Below are 23,378 nucleotides of genomic sequence, written 5' to 3'. Positions count from 1 at the left end.
GCAAGTGAGGCCTCACCAGTGCCTTATAAAGCCTCAGTATTACATCCTTGCATATACATTTATATGTATAAAAACATATCTACAGATACACACCCACACACATCTATGTACACATATACATACACACACACACAAACACATACGCTCACACATGCATACACATATGCTCATACATGCACACATACACACACACACACACACACACACACACACACACAGTGGATTTTGGTTAATTGGGCCATCGGTTAATCAGGGTGGCTGTATATCTGGGACAACTAAGAGAAAAACTAATCAAGAAAATAGCTGGGGTTCCCTTTGTTTATCTGGGACATGGTGCTACTTAATTGGGGTTGCCAAACAGTTTCTAACTAGTGTTAGTTGCTTGTGTGTTGTGTGGAAGTTAGACATTACACCGTATGTATAGCAGTTTTTAAGTAGCATGTTTGTGTTCAAAAAGCAGTGATTTTTTTATCACTGATAGTTGGCAAGTAATAAACTTTAAGACAATTCAGAACTGTTTTGCTTACAATGATTTCAAGCACTAAGGCTGGCAGACGTCAGGCAGTGAAAATGAAACAATTTCATGACCTCAACAGATTAGGAACTATGAAGAATTTGAAGGTATTAAAAATCATCTTGAATGTTACAATGAAAGTGAAGATTTGGAGGATGAAATCACTGATAAAATTGTACGAAGACAGTTCATTTTCTACACAAGGTGCACTGATTTTATTCACTTAGAGTCAATAAAAAGAATGCAGCACTGTACACAGGATGAGTTCCTCCATCAATAACAATTAGGAACTAATATACCGTTTTAGAGTACTGTGGTAGTTTTGATGGAGTTCTAATTCTAATTTCTTCTAAGTACATAATTTGTTACTCAGTTTGTCACTTTTATACCTTTTTAACTATTTCCATGAAATTTTGGCTAATTGGGGCAGCCGCTTAATTGGACCAAAATGTACTGATCACAGTGTCCCAATTAACTGGAATCCACTGTGTGTGTGTGTGTGTGTGTGTGTGTGTGTGTATGTATATATCTTATTGTAATTTATAGTTTCTTATTATGCATTGCAATGTACTGCTGGTGTAAAACAACAAATTTCATGACATATGCCACTGAATTTATGATCTAATTTAATGTCATAATGTAGTCTGATTGTGATGCAAGCCAGGTGCATACCAGGGAGTAGTAGCAGAAGATTTTTGACTGTCATATTTAGGCCATTTTCTCACAATGCTTCCTGTTCACAAGAAGTGAAAACATACTGTCGGTGACTTTGCACCTGATCCCTCAGAAACGTTGGAAATCCCCAATGGCTGCAGCACTGCCACTATCATAAGGGATGTTCAATAATGCAAGGCATCTAACAAAGGGAACAACTTTTCTATTTACCCATCTCAATTCAAAATCTGCAACAAATCTCCACTCAGTCTTTATTCATTTTCCCAACATAGTGTTTACATTATTGACAGATTTTTGATGAAGCAAGATCTTCAATGAACTCCACCATGGACAGCCCCAACCCTAGCTGCAAAAGGAGGTTGGGCATCCCATAAAATCTCAGAGCAACACTAATAGAAGCTCCAGAGACCTTACTCCTGTGTGAGAAAGTATCTGTAATGAGCTACAGCTGGGGACAATTTTAAAGAATGGCCCAGGACAAATGTCACTCCACTCTTTAAGAAGGGAGAAAGGCAAAAGAAAGGAAATTGTAGGACAGTTAGTCTAACCTCAGTTGTTGGGAAGGTGTTGGTCTATTAGTAAGGATGAAGTTTTGAGGCACTTGGAGACGAATGATAAGTTACTGTAAGTCAAAAATAGCACGGTTTCTGTATAGGGAAATCTTGCCTGACAAATCTGTAAGTTCTTCGTGGAAGTAACAAGCAGGGTGGATAAAGGAGAGGCAGTGGATGTCATTTGTTTGGATTTTCAGAAGGCGTTTTGAGAAGCTGTCACACATGAGGCTGCTCAACAAGATAAAGTCCTATGGTGTTACAGGAAAGATACTGGCATGGATAACAGAATGGTTGGCAGGCAGGAGTCAGCGAGCAGTAATAAAGGGGGCCATTTCTGGTTGGCTGCTGATGACTAGTGGTGTTTCTCAGGAGTCAGTATTGAAACCGCTACTTTTCACATTGTTTGTCAATGATTTGGCTTTATGGCAAAGTTTACTGATGATACAAAGATAGGTGGGAGGACAGGTAGTGCTGAGAGAGCAATGCGATTGCTGCAGGAATGACAAATTGGAAGAATGGGCAAAAAAGTGGCAGATGGAATACAGTATTGGGAAATGTATGATAATGCATTTTGATATAAGGAACAATATAGAACATAGAATAGTACAGCACAGTACAGGCCCTTCAGCCCACAATGTTGTGCCGACCCTCAAACCCTGCCTCCCATATAAGCCCCCACCTTAGATTCCTCCATATACCTGTCTAGTAGTCTCTTAAACTTCACTAGTGTATCTGCCGCCACCACTGACTCAGGCAGTGCATTCCACGCACCAACCACTCTCTGAGTAAAAAACCTTCCTCTAATATCCCCTTGAACTTCCCACCCCTTACCTTAAAGCCATGTCCTCTTGTATTGAGCAGTGGTGCCCTGGGGAAGAGGCGCTGGCTATCCACTCTATCTATTCCTCTTATTATCTTGTACACTTCTATCACGTCTCCTCTCATCCTCCTTCTCTCCAAAGAGTAAAGCCCTAGCTCCCTTAATCTCTGATCATAATGCATACTTTCTAACCCAGGCAGCATCCTGGTAAATCTCCTCTGTACCTTTCCCAATGCTTCCACATCCTTCCTATAGTGAGGTGACCAGAACTGGACACAATACTCCAAGTGTGGCCTAACCAGAGTTTTATAGAGCTGCATCATTACATCGCGACTCTTAAACTCTGTCCCTCGACTTATGAAAGCTAACATCCCATAAGCTTTCTTAACTACCCTATCCACCTGTGAGGCAACTTTCAGGGATCTGTGGACATGTACCCCGAGATCCCTCTGCTCCTCCACACTACCAAGTATCCTGCCATTTACTTTGTACTCTGCCTTGGAGTTTGTCCTTCCAAAGTGTACCACCTCCGGGTTGAACTCCATCTGTCACTTCTCAGCCCACTTCTGCATCCTATCAATGTCTCTCTGCAATCTTTGACAATCCTCTACACTATCTACAACACCACCAACCTTTGTGTCGTCTGCAAACTTGCCAACCCACCCTTCTACCCTCACATCCAGGTCGTTAATAAAAATCACAAAAAGTAGAGGTCCCAGAACAGATCCTTGTGGGACACCACTAGTCACAATCCTCCAATCTGAATGTACTCCCTCCACCACCACCCTCTGCCTTCTGCAGGCAAGCCAATTCTGAATCCACCTGGCCAAACTTCCCTGGATCCCATGCCTTCTAACTTTGTGAAGAAGCCTACTGTGTGGATCCTTGTCAAATGTCTTACTAAAATCCATATAGATCACATCCACTACACTACCCTCATCTATATGCCTGGTCACCTCCTCAAAGAACTCTATCAGGCTTGTTAGACACGATCTGCCCTTCACAAAGCCATGCTGACTGTTCCTGATCAGACCATGATTCTCTAAGTGCCTATAGATCCTATCTCTAAGAATCTTTTCCAACAGCTTTCCCACCACAGACGTAAGGCTCACTGGTCTATAATTACCCGGACTATCCCTACTACCTTTTTTGAACAAGGGAACAACATTCGCCTCCCTCCAATCCTCCGGTACGACTGTGGACTATTATCTAAAAGGGGAAAAGGTTCAAACATCAGAGGTGCAGACGGACTTAGGAGTCCTCGTGCAGACTCCCAGACTAATTTACAGGTTGAGTCTGTGGTAAAGAGGGCAAGTGCAATGTTGCCATTTATTTCAAGGAAAATAGAATATAAAAGCAAGGAGAAAATGCTGAGCCTTAGTAAGACACTAGTCAGGCCGTACTTGGAGTATTGTCAACAGTTACGGTCCCCATATCTCAGAAAGGATGTGTTGTCATTGGACAGAGTCTAGAGGAGGTTTACAAGGATGATTCTGGGAATGAAGGGGTTGATATACGAGGAGTGTTTGGCAGCTTTGGGTCTGTATTCACAGGAATTTAGAAGAAAACAGGGGGATCTCATCGAAGCTTACTGAACATTGAAAGGGCTAGATAGGGTGAAAGTGGAGAGGATGTTTCCTGTGGTGGAGGTATCTAGAACTAGAGAGCACAGCCTCAAAATTGAGGGGTGACCCTTTAGAACAGAGGTAAGAAAGAATTTTTTCAGAGAGAATAATAAATCTGTGGCATACTCTGCCACAGACTGCAGTGAAGGCCAAGTCTGTGTGTATATTTATAGCAGATGTTGATCGTTTCCTGATTGGTTAGCGCATCAAATGATATGGCAAGAAGACAGGTGTATGGGATTGGGCGGATTCTAAGATCAGCCATGGTAGAATGGCCTAATTCTGCTCCGAATTCTTGGGGACTCTGGAGAGGTGCTATTGGCAGCCTCTGCCCCAGAAGGGGGATGGGCTGAAGTAAGATAGATACTAAATGGGCAAGAGGAGCTTAAGTCAAATCAACCATCATCACATTGTAGATTCAAGAGGCCAAAGTACCGTACCCTAGCAGAGCTGGTGAGAAGCTATTCAGCTTTCTCTTGTCCTGAGTATTTGCTGTCCAGCAGCAGAACTTACCATAGTTTTTTTCCTCGGTGCAGCCTTTAGCAAGGACATATGTGTAAATGATTTTATTGTAGTTTCCTGTGCTGCTTCGGTTGTGCTGAACCTCAAAATGGTTGTTTTCCACATTGGGATACAGGGCATCCAGCTGACAAATCTCCAGGAAGTGAGTGGCAAACAGTGTGAAGGCCTGAGTGGAAACAAAGCAAACACTTCATTCAAAGATAAGTGAAAAGTGGAGACAGAAACACGAGGGAATGCAGATGCTGTGATCTGCAGCAACAAACCATCTGCTGGAGGAACTTCACACAAAATTCTGGAGGGACTCCACACAAAATTCTGGAGGAACTCAGCAGCTCGGGCAGCATCTATGGAGGGGAAGTCTGATGCTCGGACCAAGAGCCTTCATTAGATCTTGTGAAGAGTCTTGGCCAGAATCATCACCTTCTTATCCCTCTCCATTGATGCTACCTGACCTAAGTTCCTCCCACATATTGTGTGCTGCTCAAGATTTTCAGAATCTGCAGAACCTCTTGTGTTTATGCTTGAAGGAACTCAGCAGATTGAGCATCTACTGAAGGAACTCAGGGTTTAGGGTTAAAACACAGCATCTACCCTTTCTTCACACAGATGCTGCAGGTTGTGCCGGGTTCCTCCAGCATATTTCCTGTTGATATGAAGGGGCATAATGTTAAGGTGGTGGCAGGAAAGAATAGGGGTGATGTCAGAGGTAGTTTATTTTACACAGACAGTGGAACATGCTGGCAGAAGTGGTAACAGAGGCAGATTCATTTAAGAGACTGTTAGATAGAAAAATAGAGGGTGATGTGTGAAGGAAGAGTTAGATTGATAGTTGAGTGGCACAACACCTGTACTGTCCACCATCAACGCTGCCCTCACCCACATCTCTTCCATTTCGCACACATCTGTCCTCATCCCATCCACTGCCACAGCAGGGATAGGGTTCCTCTTGTCCTTACCTACCACTCCACTAGCCTTTGCATCCAGCACATAATTCTCCGTAACTTCTGCCATTTCCAACAGATTCCACTACCAAGCACATCCATCCCTACCCCCATCCCCCTACCCCCACATTCTGCTTTCCACAGGGATCGTTCCCTATGTGACTCCATTGTACACTCATCACTCCCGGTAATTATTTTTGCAAGCAGGACAAGTGTGCCTACATCTTCTCCCTCACTACCATTCAGGGCTCTAAACACTTCAGCTGTGAGTATGTTGGGGTAATCTAATGTATCTGGTGTTCCCAGTGTGGCCTTCTGTATATTGGTGAGACCTGACATAGATTGAGAGACCACTTCACTGAGGACCTACGCTGTCCATCAGAAAAAGCGGTATTTCCCAGTAGCCAACCATTTCAATTCTACTTTCCATTCCCATTACGATATGTCAGTTCATGGCCTCCTCTACTGCTAGGATGAAGCCACACTCAGGCTGAAGGAGCTACACCTCATATTCCGTCTGGATAGCATCCAACCTGATGACATGAACATCGATTTCTCAAATTTCTAGTAATTGCACCCCCCCATTCCTATTTCACTTTTTCACCTTTTTCCTTACCTGTCCATCACCCCCCTGGTGCATTTCCTCCCTCTTTTTTTTCCATGGTCTTCTACCCTCTCCTATGGTTTCCCCCTGCTCCAGCCCAATCAACTTCCCAGCTCTTTACTTCACCCCCTACCCCACTTTCCTGGTTTCACCTATTTACCTATCACCTTGTAGTGCTTCTTCGCCTCTCCCCCACCTTCTTATTTTGACTTTTCATATTTTGTCCAGTCCCAATGAAGGGTCTCGGCTGAAATGTCGACTGTTTACTCCTTTCCGTAGAATCTGCCTGGCCTGCTGAGTTTCTCCACCATTTTGTGTGTGTGAGCTCTACTGTACTTTGGTGTTTTATATTCTATGTTTGTTGCAGGAGATGGAGATACATGGTTTTCTGTCCTTGTTTGGTCATGCTAGCTGTTATCTGGTCTCCTGCTGCTCGAGTTTTCCAGGTGAAAATTCAAGATAGTTTAATGTCATTTCTGTGAGAAGAGTGTAAAGGAGAATGAAATATTTGTTACTCCAGATCCGATGAAGTACAAAAAAAAGCCCCAAAAGGATAAAGAACACCATAATAAAAATACACAATAAATATAAATACACCAGATAGCTTATATATAATACACAGATTGATTGTATGTTTATAAAGTGATGCTAGGTTGTACAAAAAGTGACAGATAGGAAATAATAAAGGATTGGTGGAGTTAGTGGGTGGAGGTATTCAGCCTTACTGCTTGGGGAAAGTTAACTGTTTTTGAGTCTGGTGATCCTGGCGCGGGTGCTACGTAACCTCCTCCCTGATGGGAGTGGACCAAACAGTCCATGAACAAGGTGCATGTGATCCTTCATGATGTTACGGGCCCTTTTCTGGCATTTTTCACTTCACATCCTTGATGATGGGTAGGCTGGTGCTGGTGCCGGTGATGCATTGGGCAGTTTTGACTACTAGTTGAAGGGCCTTCCCGTCCGCCACAGTGCAGTTTCTGTACCATGCAGTGATGCAACATGTTAGGATGCTCTTTACTGCACATCTGTAGAATGACATGAGTGTAGATGTGCATAGTACAGCTCTCTTCAGCCTCCTCAGAAAGTAGAGACATTGGTGAGCTTTCCTAGCAAGTTTCCCTACTTCCAGAAAGCTGTGGGTTACTGTTGTGTTCTATGACTACGTCTCTAGAAAGAAGCGACCAGTCTAGTAGCTCGTCTGTACTGGAATTCTGTGAGGTTCTGAAGGAATCTTATTTCAACCTTCTCTTGTTATTTTAATCTCTATTTTGTCATAGTCAAATTGGAACTGTTACCAATTCTCCTTTAAAAAAAAGGACAATGCATCCACAGCAATTTCACTGTCGCAATGCAAGTTATTTGACAATGCACATTTTCAAAATTTCCATGTCTTCTGCATTTATTTGGCCTTTTATCACATCTCTGGAAACGCCCAAAGTATTTCATACAGAGTGAATTACTCCAGAAGTCTCTAACTGGTAGTATATAAAGCTGTGATTACAGTGAGTGGTAAATACCTGAAGCAGTTAGGCAAATAACAGAAATATTTTAATGAGAAGCTAGGCTAAGTCGGGGGGGGGGGGGGGGTAGAAGGAATAGAGAATTTGCCGAAAGAGTGAGATAAAAAAAAAAGATTCAAATGTGACAGAAACATCGACACAGACTACTTGGGCTGATTGGCTCATCACATCAAGTGATGGCTAAACAAGACTACATGCAGGTTAGACACAGGAGCAGAATAAGGCCATTCAGACCATCAAGTCTGCTCCACCATTCCATCATGACTGATTTATTATCTCTCTCAAGCCCATTGTCCTGCCTTCTCCTTGTAACCTTTAATGCCCTCACTGATCAAGAATCTATCAACCTCTGCTTGAAATATACCCATTGATATACGTCAGTGGATAAACATTAATTTTTTATTGAGTTAAAATAAAGGGCCAGATCAGAGAGCACTGGAATAGCAAAGTCCAGAGGGTTTCAGCAATAGGCTAACAAGGGCACAATCAGAGGCACACAGTATTAGCAAGGAGATGGGGCTTCTCGAGTACTACAGAAACACTTTCTGCACATAGACTGCAGCAATCTAAAATATCTGTTTCTCAGGGGACAATTAGAGATGGACATCTTTGTAGCCATGCCCACATCACACATTACTAAAACCTACATAGGCCGTAGGGTTTCCAATAATTTATAGCCCATTTGAGGTAAAGAGGAATACCAGATAGAGTGGATGTGCAGAGGGTGATTTCAATAATGGGGGAGTCCAGAACCAGAGGGCACAGACTGTAAATAAAAGGACATCCCTTTAGAACAGAGATCAAATCAATTTCGTTTAATTATCATTCAACCGTACATGAATACAGCCAAATGAAATAGTGTTCCTTTGGGGCCAAGGTGCAAAACATATGCAGCACATTCAAGCTAGCAAGCGCACATACAGTAATGCAAAAAATAAAATTATATATATATATATATACACACACACACACAGAATTGAAAATACACGTGAACTAAGATGTTAACTGTCCTGTGCTATCACCAGTGGGATCATCAGTTGATCTGCCACCTGTCTTCAGGAGTTTCGGCTCGCTTATGATCAAGACTCCCTCGAGGTGGTGGGCCAGCAATGCTAAAGCACCATCTCCCACGGGTGAGCTTAAAAACTCAGCATCTGCCTCTATCAGAGTTGTTGGTCACTTCCATCCAACAGATAGTCTACTCTTTAGGTGACTATGCAACTACTGAAGGGTTTGCAGGATATGTATATACTGTCTGACTATCTGCCCCTCTGGACATACTTGGTCCACACCCATACTGATCCTTTCTCTGCTGCCTCAGCTACAGCCCTGCTGGTTGACTTGATCTCTCTTCCAGTGAAGCCAAGGTCACGCAGCCACTTCTGGAAAGTGAACACAATAAACCAACGGCAGCCGAGTTCAAATGGATAGCATGAGACCTTCCACCCTCTGTCTCTGCACTCTGATCTTAATTCTGCATACTTGGTTAACTTGCACTCATGGGCTTCATCGATGTTGTCTTCCCAGGGGACTGTGAGTTCACCAATAACCACTTCTCTACTGGTGTCAGATACATACACACACACACACACACACACACACACAGATAGATGAGGAGGAATCAGTGATCAAGTTGATAGCCAGAGACATTCCCCCACCACCGCCAAGGAAGAAATAGCTAATATGAGAGGGCATATGTTTAAGGTATTTGAAGGAAAATATAGGTGTGGGGCATCAGAGATCGGTTTCTTACACAGCCACTGACAGCTGTAGAGGCTATTGGGTATATTTAAAAGAGAAATTCATACGTTATGAATAGTAAGGGTGACAGCAAGAGAACAAGGTTCAGGGAAATATATCAGCCATGATCAAATGGCAGTGCAGACTTGATGGATTGAACAGCCTAATTCTGATCCTATGGCTTATGGAGATTTAATGTGCAAGGAAATGGCTAAGGCAGGTCAGAGTGTGTATTCGATATTCCACGCCCTCTTTCCATCTCACCATACCCATTCTATTCATATAGAATCATCAATCTTATCGTGGTCAAGGTCGAATTTGAAAATGTCTTTTTCAGGTCAGTAAAATATTGGCTTATTGCATAAAACATTTAAATGTCCAAAGTCTTCACCTTGAAATTGAGCAGAAATTCACAGACTGCATGGCAAATACCAATTCCTTCTTCTGTACTGGTTCCTCTTCCCAGTTCATCAATGATTATCAAAGATTTATCAGTAACATTGTGCATTATGTATGTTATCTGTAAGAAATTAATACACAAGGAATCTGTAAATGATCACCAAATATAAACAATTCTTATTGCTTGACAGAATTCTAAACTATTTATAAATGTGGACTCAAATTTTACAAAATATCTCAGCAAGGTAATGTTGTAGCTCTATTAAACCCTGGTTGGACAATATTTGAAATATTGTGTTCAGTTCTGGTTGCCTCATTATAGGAAGGACACGGAAGCTTTGGAGAGGATGCAGAAGAAAGTTATCAGGATGCTGCCTGGATTTGAGGATAGGTTGAGTGAGCTAGGGCTTGTCTCTCTGGAGTATAGGAGATTGAGGGGTGACTTAATAGAGGTGTACAAAATGATAAGAGGAATAGATCAAGGTGACAGCCAGAGACATTCTGTCATGGTCCCTTCTGGCAATCCCCCACCATGCCATTTACCTCAGGAATTTGGCCTCAATAACCCTATTTAAATTCTAATCATTCCCAGGTTCCACTAACTACACACACCTGCTTCCCATCAAAAACTGCAGGATAAAGACTCTGTGACCACAACAAGGAGTTGCCAGTTCGTTGGTTGACTCTTGTATGAGTAATCTCATTCCATGGTTCTTGGGACTAGTAGTTCTAAGTCTAGCATCGTTCCTGAATTCTCTACTAAAACCAAGACTTCTGCTAAAGACTCCCTCTGGACACCAATTCCACGCTTGCTACGACCATAACGCCTCCCGACTCGTCCTCCGCGCCTGTGTTCAGCACTTGGGTTTGTACCACTGCCACGTCCTTGCAGCAGGTTCCCCCACCACCACCAAGTAAAAAATAGCTAATATGAGAGGGCATATGTTTAAGGTGTTCGAAGGAAAATATAGCAGTGGGATATCAGAAGTAGGTTTCTTACACAGAGATAGGTGGGTGTGCTGCTGTGTGAAATCAGGTTTGCGGCTTTGGTGAGTAGGGACAGAAGAGACGCACCATCGGTAAGTAGGTCAACTACTTACTTACAAGACAGACACTAAACAGTCAGTGAACCCTTCAAGCTAATCTTGGTTATAAATACTTATCTAAACTGAATAACTGAAGTGGCAAAACAAAATAGATACTGAACATACAAACAGCGGCAAGTACTCATCTAAAGTGTGCGCCGGGCCCTCTTTACTGCAGCACACCCCTTGTTTATCATTTCCATGGCCCCCCCACAGCGATGCATAGACCGAGAAAGAGGCCGTATGTTTACCACACACTAGATTTAAACTCTCCTGGCACCATGATGCCATCAGCTAGTGGGAGAGATTGCGGTGCTCACTGCACCGGCCAATCCTCACCTCCTATGGGGGAAGTGGCTTTCAATTAAAGGGTAATTTAGATATTTACTGGAACATGCCAGGGGTGGTGGTAGAGGCAGATACATTAGAGACTCAGATAGGAACATAGATGAAAGAAACAATGGAGGGCTATGTAAGAGGGAAGGGTAAATTGATTTTAAGAATAGATTAAAAGGACGGCACATTATCATGGACTGAAGTGTCTTTACTGTGCTGTAATGTTCTAAGTTTATGTTCTTATTGTAGGAATAAGAATGAAGGTTTATCAACAATCTTATTAACTTAATGAAGACCTTTGACAGAAAATAAATCAGCCATGTCCAAATGGCAGAGCAAACTTGATGAGCTGAATGACCCAATTCTGTTCCCATTTTATGGTTTTTATAGTTATGCTTCAATCAAACAATCTTTCTCCACTCTTTATCTCTCCTTATCATCAAAACCTTCAGTTCTGTTTCCCACATGTTTTTATCTCAAATTCCCTCCATCTGGATTAGTTCATATTGAGAGGTACTCTTCACAAAATATCCATTTCCCATATTCCATACCCATGACATTTTACTCCAAATAAATCAAATAGATTAAATGAGCAACACACATCAAAGTTGCTGGTGAACGCAGCAGGCCAGGCAGCATCTCTAGGAAGAGGTGCAGTCGATGTTTCAGGCCGAGACCCTTCGTCAGGACTAACTGAAGGAAGAGTTAGTAAGGGATTTGAAAGTTGGAGGGGGAGGGGGAGATCCAAAATGATAGGAGAAGACAGGAAGGGGAGGGATGGAGCCAAGAGCTGGACAGGTGATTGGCAAAAGGGGATACGAGAGGATCGTGGGACAGGAGGTCCAGGAAGAAAGACAAGGGGGAGGGACCCAGAGGATGGGCAAGAGGTATATTCAGAGGGACAGAGGGAGAAAAAGGAGTGAGAGAAAGAATGTGTGCATAAAAATAAGTAACAGATGGGGTACGAGGGGGAGGTGGGGCCTAGCGGAAGTTAGAGAAGTCGATGTTCATGCCATCAGGTTGGAGGCTATCCAGACGGAATATAAGGTGTTGTTCCTCCAACCTGAGTGTGGCTTCATCTTTACAGTAGAGGAGGCCGTGGATAGACATGTCAGAATGGGAATGGGATGTGGAATTAAAATGTGTGGCCACTGGGAGATCCTGCTTTCTCTGGCGGACAGAGCGTAGATGTTCAGCAAAGCGGTCTCCCAGTCTGCGTCGGATCTCGCCAATATATAAAAGGCCACATCGGGAGCACCAGACGCAGTATATCACCCCAGTCGACTCACAGGTGAAGTGTTGCCTCACCTGGAAGGACTGTTTGGGGCCCTGAATGGTGGTAAGGGAGGAAGTGTAAGGGCATGTGTAGTGCCAGGAGGGAGATCAGTGGGGAGGGATGGGGGGGACGAATGGACAAGGGAGTTGTGTAGGGAGCGATCCCTGCGGAATAAATGAGCTTCTGTTTAGTGGAAGTAATCATATTGTTTCAAAGATCTTTTTGGCTAGAAGAAAGAAAATGTACATAATGCTATAAAGTATTTCCTTCCAGGGCAACTCAAAACAGTATATAGTCTCTATAATATTTCTCAAGTCCAAGCACTATTTGTAAAAATGCAGCAGTTTACTCAAAACAATGAGGTCCCAGGTTACATGATAGTGACCATGGTACTGGTTACTGGCCCTTCAGCCCAGTGAGTCCAGAGTTCAAAGTTCATATTACATTTATTATCAAAGTATGCATACCATCTACAAATTTGAGATCCATCTTCTTGCAAACAGACAAGAAACAAACACAATAGAATCCATGAAAACCCCACACACAGGGACTGTCAAATGTCCAACGTGCAAACAAGAACAAGTCACGCAAATAATAAAAAATAAACAAATAATTGACAGAACATGAAACCACTCTCCACCCCCAACCCGGTGCATAAACAATCCATTGCACAATTCCCACTAATTCCACATTATTCTTCCCACGTTCCCATCAATTCAGTAGATTCTAACCCTCACCCACACAGTAGGGGTATTGCAAAATTGCCAGTTAATCTGTTCTCTTTGTAAAGCAGAAGGAAACCAGAGCACATAAATTCAAATTCAAGTTTATTATTGTTCAACCACACACATGTATACAGATAAACAACACAATGCATATATCGTATACAGCACAAATAATATCACCGGCATATGTCGTGGAATTTAATTTTACTACAGCAGTGCAATGAAGTACATGATAAATAAATATGGAGAAAAAATTGAATGACAGTCAGTATATATGTCTAACAAATAGTTAAGCTAAAATAAATACTGCAAAGAGAAAGTAGTGAGGTGGTGTCCAAGGGTTCAATGTCCATTTAGGAATCAGATGGCAGAGGGGAAGAAACTGTTCCTGAATCGCTGAGTGTTGCCTTCAGGCTTCTGTACCTCCTTCCCAACAGTAACAATGGAGAAACAGGCATGTCCTGGATGGTGGACATCCTTAATAATGGACACTGCCTTCCTAGGACATCGCTCCCTGAAGATGGCTTGGATACTACCAAAGCTAGTATCCATGATGGAGCTGACTAATCTTACAAGTTTCTGCAATATCAACAGATTTTACGTAATAACCAGCATGATTAACCTACTAACCAATAAGACTTTGAATTGTAAGAGGAAACCCGAGCACCCAGAGGAAAAGCATGTGGTCACATGGGTCACTGGCTATGTAAAAGTGTTCTGCTAACTACTATATTACCATACATAGTTTTTCACAAATTCAATTATATGTCTTTATTTTCCTGTAAATGCCTGCAACAACATAAGTTGTTTGTGGATTGAAAGTTCCACCATTCCTCCAATGAAAAGGAAGAGGTCTAGCAGAAAACCTACATCCTCTGACTCAAAGAGTAATTGGTTGATAGAGAGAGTGCAGAAGGCTCAGCGACCTACTAGCAGCCTTGGCATGCGGTTCACTACAATCGCAGCGACATACCTCTAACATTGTATCTGTCCTTCTACAGTACATCATGACTATTAGCCTTGATTATAAAGTAAAATGCAAGCACAGTCAAAATTAATCTCAGGGTAGTATATGGTGACATATGCATACCTTAGTACAGTAATAAGTTTACTTCGAACTTTAGGCATTCTAACATTTCTACAATAAATGTTAAATGTCATCTTCAAAATATTCTGATATTCTATTATCTTTTTTAAAAAAACTGCACCTCTTTCATCTCTTTCATGAAAGTTGATGAGTTGGTTTCAATGTCATCATCTACACCTATCCTGGTGAAGATCTGGTCAGCTATTCGGAATGAAGCGTATTCAGCAGGAACAAAGGAACCTAGTGGAGAATTAACAGGAATCTTTATCAACATATCAAATTCCTCAGAACACAAATAAATAAATTTTTAAAGACAAAACATGGTGCAGCACAGCAAGAGGCCCTTCAGCCTGCTATGTCTGTGCAATACACAATACCAAAAGACACACCGGACCTTTGAGCTTTAATGATGTTTATTGCAATGCCTTTCGCTTTTATTTTAACTGCATGGAAAGAAGATTATTTGTATTTAGGCTGCAAGTGAGTCCCCCTCCTGCTCACCTTCATCTCAACTGCTCTGCTCCTTTCTCCCTTTGTACAGTAGGTTAGTTAATTGACCAGCAATCCAGTGGCCTGGATTAAAATTCCAGAGACCTTTCAAATTCCACCATTCCAATGATGTCCAGACCCTCTCTCCCCAAAGAAAAATAAAGTCTCCAACTTTCCCTTAAATACATCAACTCTATCTGCCTCAATTACTCCCTTCAGTAGTGAGTTTCATACTTCTACTGCCCTTTGGTAAGAAGTCATAGACTGATCAAGTTGTACGGTAGGAGTGGGGAAGTAGGCCCTTCAGCAAAACTTGGTCGTGCTAACCAAAATGTTTATCTGAGGTAGTCATATTTGCCTGCAACTGGCCCATATCCTTCTAAATATTTCCTATCCTATCTTTCAGACATTGTACTTGTACCTGCCTCACTTCCTCATAGTTTCCATGTCCCAGCAGCCTCTGAGTAAAAGAGATGCCCATCAAATCCCTTTTAAATTGTTCCCCTTTTATCTTAAAGCTGTGGTTTTAGATTCTTGCTCCACGATAAAGATTGTGACCAACCACATTATTCATGTCCCTCAAGATTTTATAAACCTCTAAAAGGTCATCCCTTAGTTTCCTGCACTCCAAAGGTAAAAAAAAAGGTCCAGCCTATCAAGCCTCTCCTTCAAAGCCAATCACTCCAATACTAGTCTGGTTCATAGAAAATAGCACAGTACTGGCCCTTCAGCACACAATGTTGTGCCAAACCTTTAAGCTGTTAATCTTTACAAAGATAGACTGAGGGTAAGGTAGTATTGAGGAAGCCAGGAGTCTGCAGAGGACTTATACAGATCAGGAGAATGGGCAAAGAAGTGTCAGATGAAATACAGTGTCGGAAGGTACATGATCATGCATTTGGTAGAAAGAATAAAGGCATAGACTATTTACTAAATGGAGAGAAAATTCAAAAGTCAGAGTTGGAAAGGGCCATGGGAGTTCTAGTGCAGGATTCCCTAAAAGGTTAACTTGTAGGTTGAACTGGTGCTAAGGAAGACAAAATGCACTGCGAATTCCTGCAACAAATGTTGCTTTTGCTACCAGAAGTAATTAAGCCTAGAGCTGCAAATATTAGAAAATCCACAGATGGTGGAAATCAAAGTAGTACACACAAAATGCTGGAGGAACTCAGAAAGCCAGGCAGCATCTATGGAATAAAGTAAACAGTCAATGTTTCAAGCCGAAAGCTTTCATTTTGCTGCTGTTCACACTGCTGATGCATGACTCAGTTCAAACCACGTCATCAAATTTGCAGAAGAGACAATGATTGGACTCATCAGTAACGATGCATCAGAGTACAGCCGCTTGTGGACTGGTGTGAAAAGAACAACTCCAGTCTGATCATGGACAAGAGCAGAGAAATGATTGTGGTTTTTAGGAAGGTTATGATGAACCATCCCCCTCTGCCAATACATGGCTCCTCCATAGAGACAGTTAAGTGCACCAAGCTCTTGGGAGTTCACATCACGGATGACCTGACCTGGTCCCTCAATATCACCTCCCTGAACAAGGCAGCACAGCAGCGCCTCCACTTCCTAAGGAGATGAGGCAAGTAAGGCTCACCCACCATTCCTTAACTGAATTTTACTGGAACACCATTGAGAGCATCCTGACAAGTTGTACATCCATCTGGTATGGGAGAAGCCAAGCATTGGACCCAAATTCCATACAAAGGACTGCAAAAATGGCTGAGAGGATCACAGGGGTCTCCTACCACCTATTGGGGACATTTATCAGGAGCGCTATGTACACAGGGGCCTTAGTTTTATCAAGAATCCCACTCTTACATCCAGCACCCTCTTTGATTTTCTACCATAAGACAGGAGACTCCAATGTATAAAGAACATTCAGGATGGGAAACAGTTTCTTCCCGCAGGCCATGAGGCTTCTGAACTTCCTGCCATTAATTTGTTCCATACTCTACAATGTTTAGTTTATGCTCTTTACTTTGTTTATTTATGTGTAACTCAGTTATAGATTTTATTCTTACTTTCTGAAGTTATTGTGTTATATTTGTTTTATGTGTACCACTGTGCTTTACACCCTGGTCTGGAGAAATGCTGTCTTGTTTGACAGTACACATGTATATACTTAAATGACAACAAACTTGACTTGAAATGAATCTCAGAGTACTATATGGTGACATATAGGTACTTCAAGATTTAAGAGTCAAGATTGTTTCTTATACACAGGTGTAAAGGACAGCAAAATATTTGTTACTCCAGATCTGATGCAACACAAAAAATTAAAAAAAGACACAATGACAATTTTTTAAAACTCCATAAACAAACAAGAGGACCACAAATGACTGCTTCGCCTGCTGCATTCTATGCGCCACGCTTATCTGGTACCTCTATTTCAGTCGCTTTATAACTGCAGTATTCTCTTTTCACCACCTTTAATGGACCTGTCCAACACTTTATCCTCCTTCGGATCTACACTTTTAATTGCTGGTTCTTTGTTTTTATCACATCCAGCAAGGATTGGAAGATTGCCAGTCTACAGGCTACAGAACCTGCTGTCCTAACACCACCAGCCACACATGTCCCCAGGACGCGATCCCTGCTGCCGACCTCAACGGTTCTAACAATGCCAAGCAGGTTCAGAACCCAGACTCTCCCACCATTAATGCAGGTTCCAAAGACCTGGGACACCTTCAGTGTGCCTACTGCTCAACTTCCAACTCCAGCTACAGCCTGGACCTTCACCAATAGCACCTGCTGGCCGGCACTTTACCAGCTGATGCTGGAACCTCAGTCTCTCCTTCCCCTACCACTACTAGACAATCCCGCTTCTCAGGTCCCACCGCTAGCTCTTGGATCCGCAGAGACACATCTTCCTTCTCACCCCACTTTCCATGAACATCCCAACCCTACCCTCTCCTCTGACACTACCAACCTCTTCCCCCTCTGACTCTGATCACAGCTCTCATCCGTGCTGATCTTCACAATTCCCACTGACCTTCCCCTTTCTGAGGCAGAACATTCTGTCCTCAGGAAGGGCCTCACCTTTATCCCCCTGCACCCACACCTCAGTGAGTTCCTTGCCTGCCATGACACTGAGCTCTTCTTCCGTCGCCTCCGTCTCTGTGCCTATTTCTTTGGCAAGGACTCTACAGCCCACACTGATAACCCCTTCTACAGTCTTCAACCCTCCTCCTTTTCAAGGCCCCGCTCCGCCTGCTGTGGATCTTTTCATCGCTAACAGCTGACGATACATCAACTATCTCCACTTTACAATTCCTCTCTCCAATTCTTAACCTCACCATCAAACCCACAGATTAAGGGGGTGCTGTCGTAGTCTGGCTGTCTGACCTCTACTGTGCTGAGGCCAGGCAACAACTCTCAGACACCTCCTCTTACTTATCCCCTGAACAGGATCACACGAAGGAGCACCAGGCCATTGTCACCGCATCATCACTGACATTATTAAGTCTGGAGATATCCCATCCACTGTCACCAACCTCATAGCTCTCCCATCTGTACCTTCAGTTTCTAACTCCTACCCAAGATTGATAATGGTACGGGTCTCAGCTATGTCTTTTCATTGGCTATGTGGAACAGTCTATGTTCCAAGCCTACACTGATATGACTCCCCAACTTTTACTATGCAACATTGACGACTGCTTTGGTGCTGCTTCCTGCACCATGCCGAGCTCGTCCACTTCATCAACTTTCTCTTCAACTTCCACCCTGCCCTCAAGTTTACCTGGTCCATTTCCGACAACTCCCTCCACTTTCTCAATTTCTCTGTATCTATCTCTGGAGACAATTTATCTGCTGATATTTTTTTATAAACCCACTGATTCTCATTGTTACCTGGACTATACCTCTTCTCACCTTGTCATTTGTAAAAATGCCATGCCCTTTTCTCAATTCCTCTGTCTCTGCTACATCTGCTCTCAGGATGAGACTTTTCATTCCAGAACTAATGAGATGTCTTCCTTCTTCAAAAGGAGCTTTCCTTCCTCCACCACCAATGCTGCCCTCACCCGCATTTCTTCCATTTCGTGTACATGTGGCCTTATCCCATCCACCCACGCACCAGAGATAGAGGTCCTCTTGTCCTCACCTACCACTCCACCAGCCTGTGCATCCATCACATAAGTCTCCACAACTTCTGCCATCTCCAGCAGGGTCCCACTACCAAGCAGATCTTTCCCCCCACCTCCCCCAAAAAAACTTTCTGCTTCCACAGGGATCACTCCCTATGCGACTTCCTCCCCACTGATCTCCCTCCTAGCACTTACCCTTGCAGGCGAAGCAAGTGCCACACCTGTCCCTACTCCTCCTCACTCACTACCATTCAGGGCCCAAACAGTCCTTCCAAATGAGGTGATACTTCACCTTTATTCATCTACTGCATCCAGTGCTCCCAGTGTGGCCTCCTGTATATCGGTGAGACCCGATGCAGATTGGGAGACCATTTCGTCAGGCACCTACACTCTGTCCGCCAGAAGAAGTAGGATCTCCCAATGGCCACTGATTTCAATTCTACCTGAGATTCCCATTCCGACATATCAGCCCAAGACCTCCTCTACTATCACGATGAGGCCACACTCAGGTTAGAGGAGCAACACTTTATGTTCTGCCAGGGTAGCCTCAAACCTGATGGAATGCACATCAATTTCTTGAACTTCCAGTAATTGTACTCACCGCACCTGCCCATAACCTCCCTCTGGTGTTCCTCCCCCTTCCCTTTCTTCCATGACCTTCTGTCCTATCAGAATTCCCCTTCTCTAGCCCTTTAGCTTTTTCACCAATTGACTTCCCAGCACCTTATTTCACCCTCCCCTCCCAGTTTCACCCATCACTTACTACCTTTTACTCTTCGTCCCCTCCCCTTATCTTCTTACTCTGACTTCTCACCTCTCTTTCCAGTCCTGATGAAGGGTTTCAGCCTGAAAAGTCGACCGTTCACTCTTTTCCATAGATGCTACCTGGCCTGCGGAGTTCCTCCAACATTTTGTGTGTGTTATATAAATACATAAAGTAGCTTATATACATAGATTGATCGTACATGCATAAAGTACATAAGGTGACTGACATAATAAAAATGGTGGAGTTAGTGTATGGAGGTGTTGATCAGCCTTACTGCTTGGGGGGGAAGTAACTGTTTGAGTCTAATGGTCTTGGTGTGGATGGTACGGAGCCTCTTCCCTGAAGGGTAGGGAAATAAATTAACATTGGATTTTGAACTTTGAACTTTAGGACAGTCCAGCAGCTATTGAGAATGAATGATCAGACCAGCATCAGGGTAATTCCAAGCCAACATGGGGCCTTAATGACTGTGTGCAGTGTTGATATTAGCAGTGAGAGAGAACATAGGCTAACACTGGAACTACACTGAGGAATCAAAGCAGCACTGACTGCCACATCCAGATAACATTGAAGTAGTGCACTCAGGGAGCATCACTCTGACATCAGGGCTGAGCTGAGATAAAGTACAGAAGGAGATCATATAGTCAAGAGAGTGCCCTTGACTGACATCAGGTTAAATGCATTAGTCAAATGGAAGGGCTTTGGCCATACGTTTCTTTCACTGTCACCCAGATTGTTACCCACTCAGGGAAACAGGTCCCCTCTATTTTTTCTCCTCCCATCCAAAATTTATAGACTCAGACATGTTTTCAAACTTCTCTGTTTGAAACTTATGTTAGCACAATCAATAATGTTTCAGACCAGACAATAACTTCCCAAATAACTTCTACATCTTTTGTTGTGCAGTCATACCCTTCCTATAGCATGGTGATCAGAAGTGCCCACAGTACTCCAGTTGTGGCCTCAATAAATATACCCAGAAGCTTGAAAAATCAACCACCGTCATTCCCAGCCAAACATTAGGCCAACCACCATCACACCCAGTCCAACAATACCCTAAGCACCATCAATGCCATGTGAACATTAACCCGACACCACTCCCATGCCACTCCACACTCGCAGAACACTCCTATTGCACCTGTGTGGTATTCAAGTACCTCCTATGCATCCTGCCAATTTCACTCCAGTTGTTTCCTACTCACCAATCTGGGCAATAATTTGGCAAAGAGCAATCTGTTTCAGGTAGGTAGATTTTCCACTCATGTTTGGCCCTGTGACGATGATGAAGTTGTTTTCTTCAGAGATGTAGGTGTTGTTTGCAACAGGTTTCTCCATTGATATCTTTTCAAGAATCGGATGGCGCCCTTGCTTTATAGCCATGGTGTCAGTGAACTCTGGACGAACTGGACGAAACAAACACCAATTAGTTAAAATCCGGTCAGATTCTCCCATTTCAATGTGCTCAAAGCTATGGTGCATGTTCAATGACAACATCCTGAAACACAAAAGGATGCTGAAAACCTGAAATTAAAACAGAAAATACTGGAACACTCAGCAGCTCAGTTACCAGCCTCAATGGTTTCCACGAAGATAAGCAGAAAAGATAAGGTTTGATGACAGAGCAGAAAACTGAACAGAGGGGAAACTGAGGAAAGCGAGGAAAGCAGTCAGCAAGAGGAAGGATTGGATGACAGTGTTAGGGAGTGTAACCCAATCTTTGACAGTGCAAAAGGCAGGACTTACAACATAATGTGCATAAGTCGAAGTCAGAAAAGTCATGACAGACTCATTATCAATATATATATATATATTACCATATACTATCTTAAGATTCATTCTCTTGCAGATATTTACAGGAAAAAGAAATACAGTTTAGGAAAAACTATCCATAACAAAGACTGAAACTACCAATCTGTAAAAGATGATAATTTGTACAAATTAAAACAAAATAATACGAAGATGGTGAATTTGTAGAATCCTTGAAAATGAGTCCGTAGATTGTAGAATCAGTTCACAGTTCAAGTGAGTGAAGTTATCCATGCCAGTTCAGGGAAATAAAACAAATAACCTAGCAGGGGCTCTTTAATTTAACGAAAGGTTAAAAAAAACTAGGTAATGATAGAGATCTAGAAGATTATAAGGCTAGCAGGAAGGAGTTTAAGAATGAAATTAGGAGAATCAGAAGGGGCCATGAGAAGGCCTTGGCAGAGAGGATTAAGGAAAACCCCAAGGCATTCTACAAATATGTGAATAGCAAGAGGATGAGACGCGAGAGAATAGGATCAATCAAGTGTGACAGTGGAAAAGTGTGTATGGAACCGGAGGAGATGGCAGAGGTACTTAATGAATACCTTGCTTCAGTGTTCACTACGGAAAAGAATTTTGACGATTGTACGGATGATTTGCAGTAGACTGAAAAGCTTGAGTATGAACATATTAAGAGGAAGTGCTGGAGCTTTTGGAAAGCATTTAGTTGGATAAGTCACTGGGCCTGGACGGGATGTACCCTAGGCTACTGTGGGAAGTGAGGGAGGAGATTACTGAGCCCCTGACAATGATCTTTGCATCATCAATGAGGACGGGAGAGGTTCCGGAGGTGTGGAGGATTGCGGGTGTGGAGGATTGCGGATGTTGCTGCCTTATTCAAGAAAAGGAGTAGGGATAGCACAGGAAATTATAGGCCAGTGAATCTTACTTCACTGCTTAATAAGTTGTTGGAGAAGATCCTGAGAGGCAGGATTTATGAACATTTGGAGAAGCATAATATGATTAGGAATAGTCAGCATGGCTTTGTCAAAGGCAGGTCATGCCTTACAAGCCTGATTGAATTTTTTGAGGATGTGATGAAACACATTAATGAAGGTAGAGCAGTAGATGTAGTGTAAATGGATTTCTGCAAGGCATTTGATAAGGTACCCCATACAAGACTTATTGAGAAAGTAAGGAGGCATGGGATCCAAGGGGACATTGCTTTGTGGATCCAGAACTGGCTTGCCCACAGAAGGCAAAGAGTGGTTGTAGACAGGTCATATTCTACATGGAGGTCTGTGACCAGTGGTGTGCCTCATGGATCTGTTCTGGGACCCCAACTCTTTTTGATTTTTATAAATGACCTGGATGAGGAAGTGGAGGGATGGATTAGTAAATTTACTGATGACACAAAGGTTGGGGATGTCGTGGATAGTGTGGAAGGCTGTCAGAGGTTACAGCAGGCATTGACAGGATGCAAAACTGGGCTGAGAAGTGGCAGGTGGAGTTCACCCCAGATAAATGTGAATTGGTTCATTTCAGAAGATCAAATTTGAAGACAGAATATAGCATTAATTGCAAGACTCTTGGCAGTGTGGAGGATCAGAGGGATCTTGGGGTCCTAGTCCATAGGACACTCAAAGCTGCTACGCAGGTTGACTCTGTGGTTAAGAAGACATACAGAGCATTAGCCTTCATCGATCGTGGGATTGAGTTTAAGAGCTGAGAGGTAATGTTGCAGCTATATAGGACCCTGGTCAGACCCCACTTGGAGTACTGTGCTCAATTCTGGTCACCTCACTACAGGAAGGATGTGGAAACCATAGGAAGGGTGCAGAGGAGACTTACAAGGATGTT

At 43.0% G+C, this 23,378-nt stretch overlaps 1 protein-coding gene across 1 annotated transcript in view; it reads right to left on the bottom strand.

The window, feature by feature from the left end:
- msh4 (mutS homolog 4) overlaps window positions 1–23,378 on the bottom strand; it is a 249,548-nt gene that overhangs the window by 12,784 nt on the left and 213,386 nt on the right. Inside the window, exons 14-17 of the mRNA XM_072274791.1 lie at window positions 20,975–21,175; window positions 14,545–14,663; window positions 9,907–10,035; window positions 4,702–4,876 (exon numbers count right to left, since the gene is read on the bottom strand). Of these exons, the coding sequence (XP_072130892.1) occupies window positions 4,702–4,876; window positions 9,907–10,035; window positions 14,545–14,663; window positions 20,975–21,175 (624 nt within the window). The remainder of the gene's footprint in view (window positions 1–4,701; window positions 4,877–9,906; window positions 10,036–14,544; window positions 14,664–20,974; window positions 21,176–23,378) is intronic.

This window comes from Mobula birostris, chromosome 12 (assembly GCF_030028105.1).
Source record: "Mobula birostris isolate sMobBir1 chromosome 12, sMobBir1.hap1, whole genome shotgun sequence".
NCBI lineage: Eukaryota > Metazoa > Chordata > Chondrichthyes > Myliobatiformes > Myliobatidae > Mobula > Mobula birostris.
The sequence above is the reverse complement of the archived record's forward strand: the minus strand, read 5'-3'. Positions and strand labels throughout refer to the sequence as shown.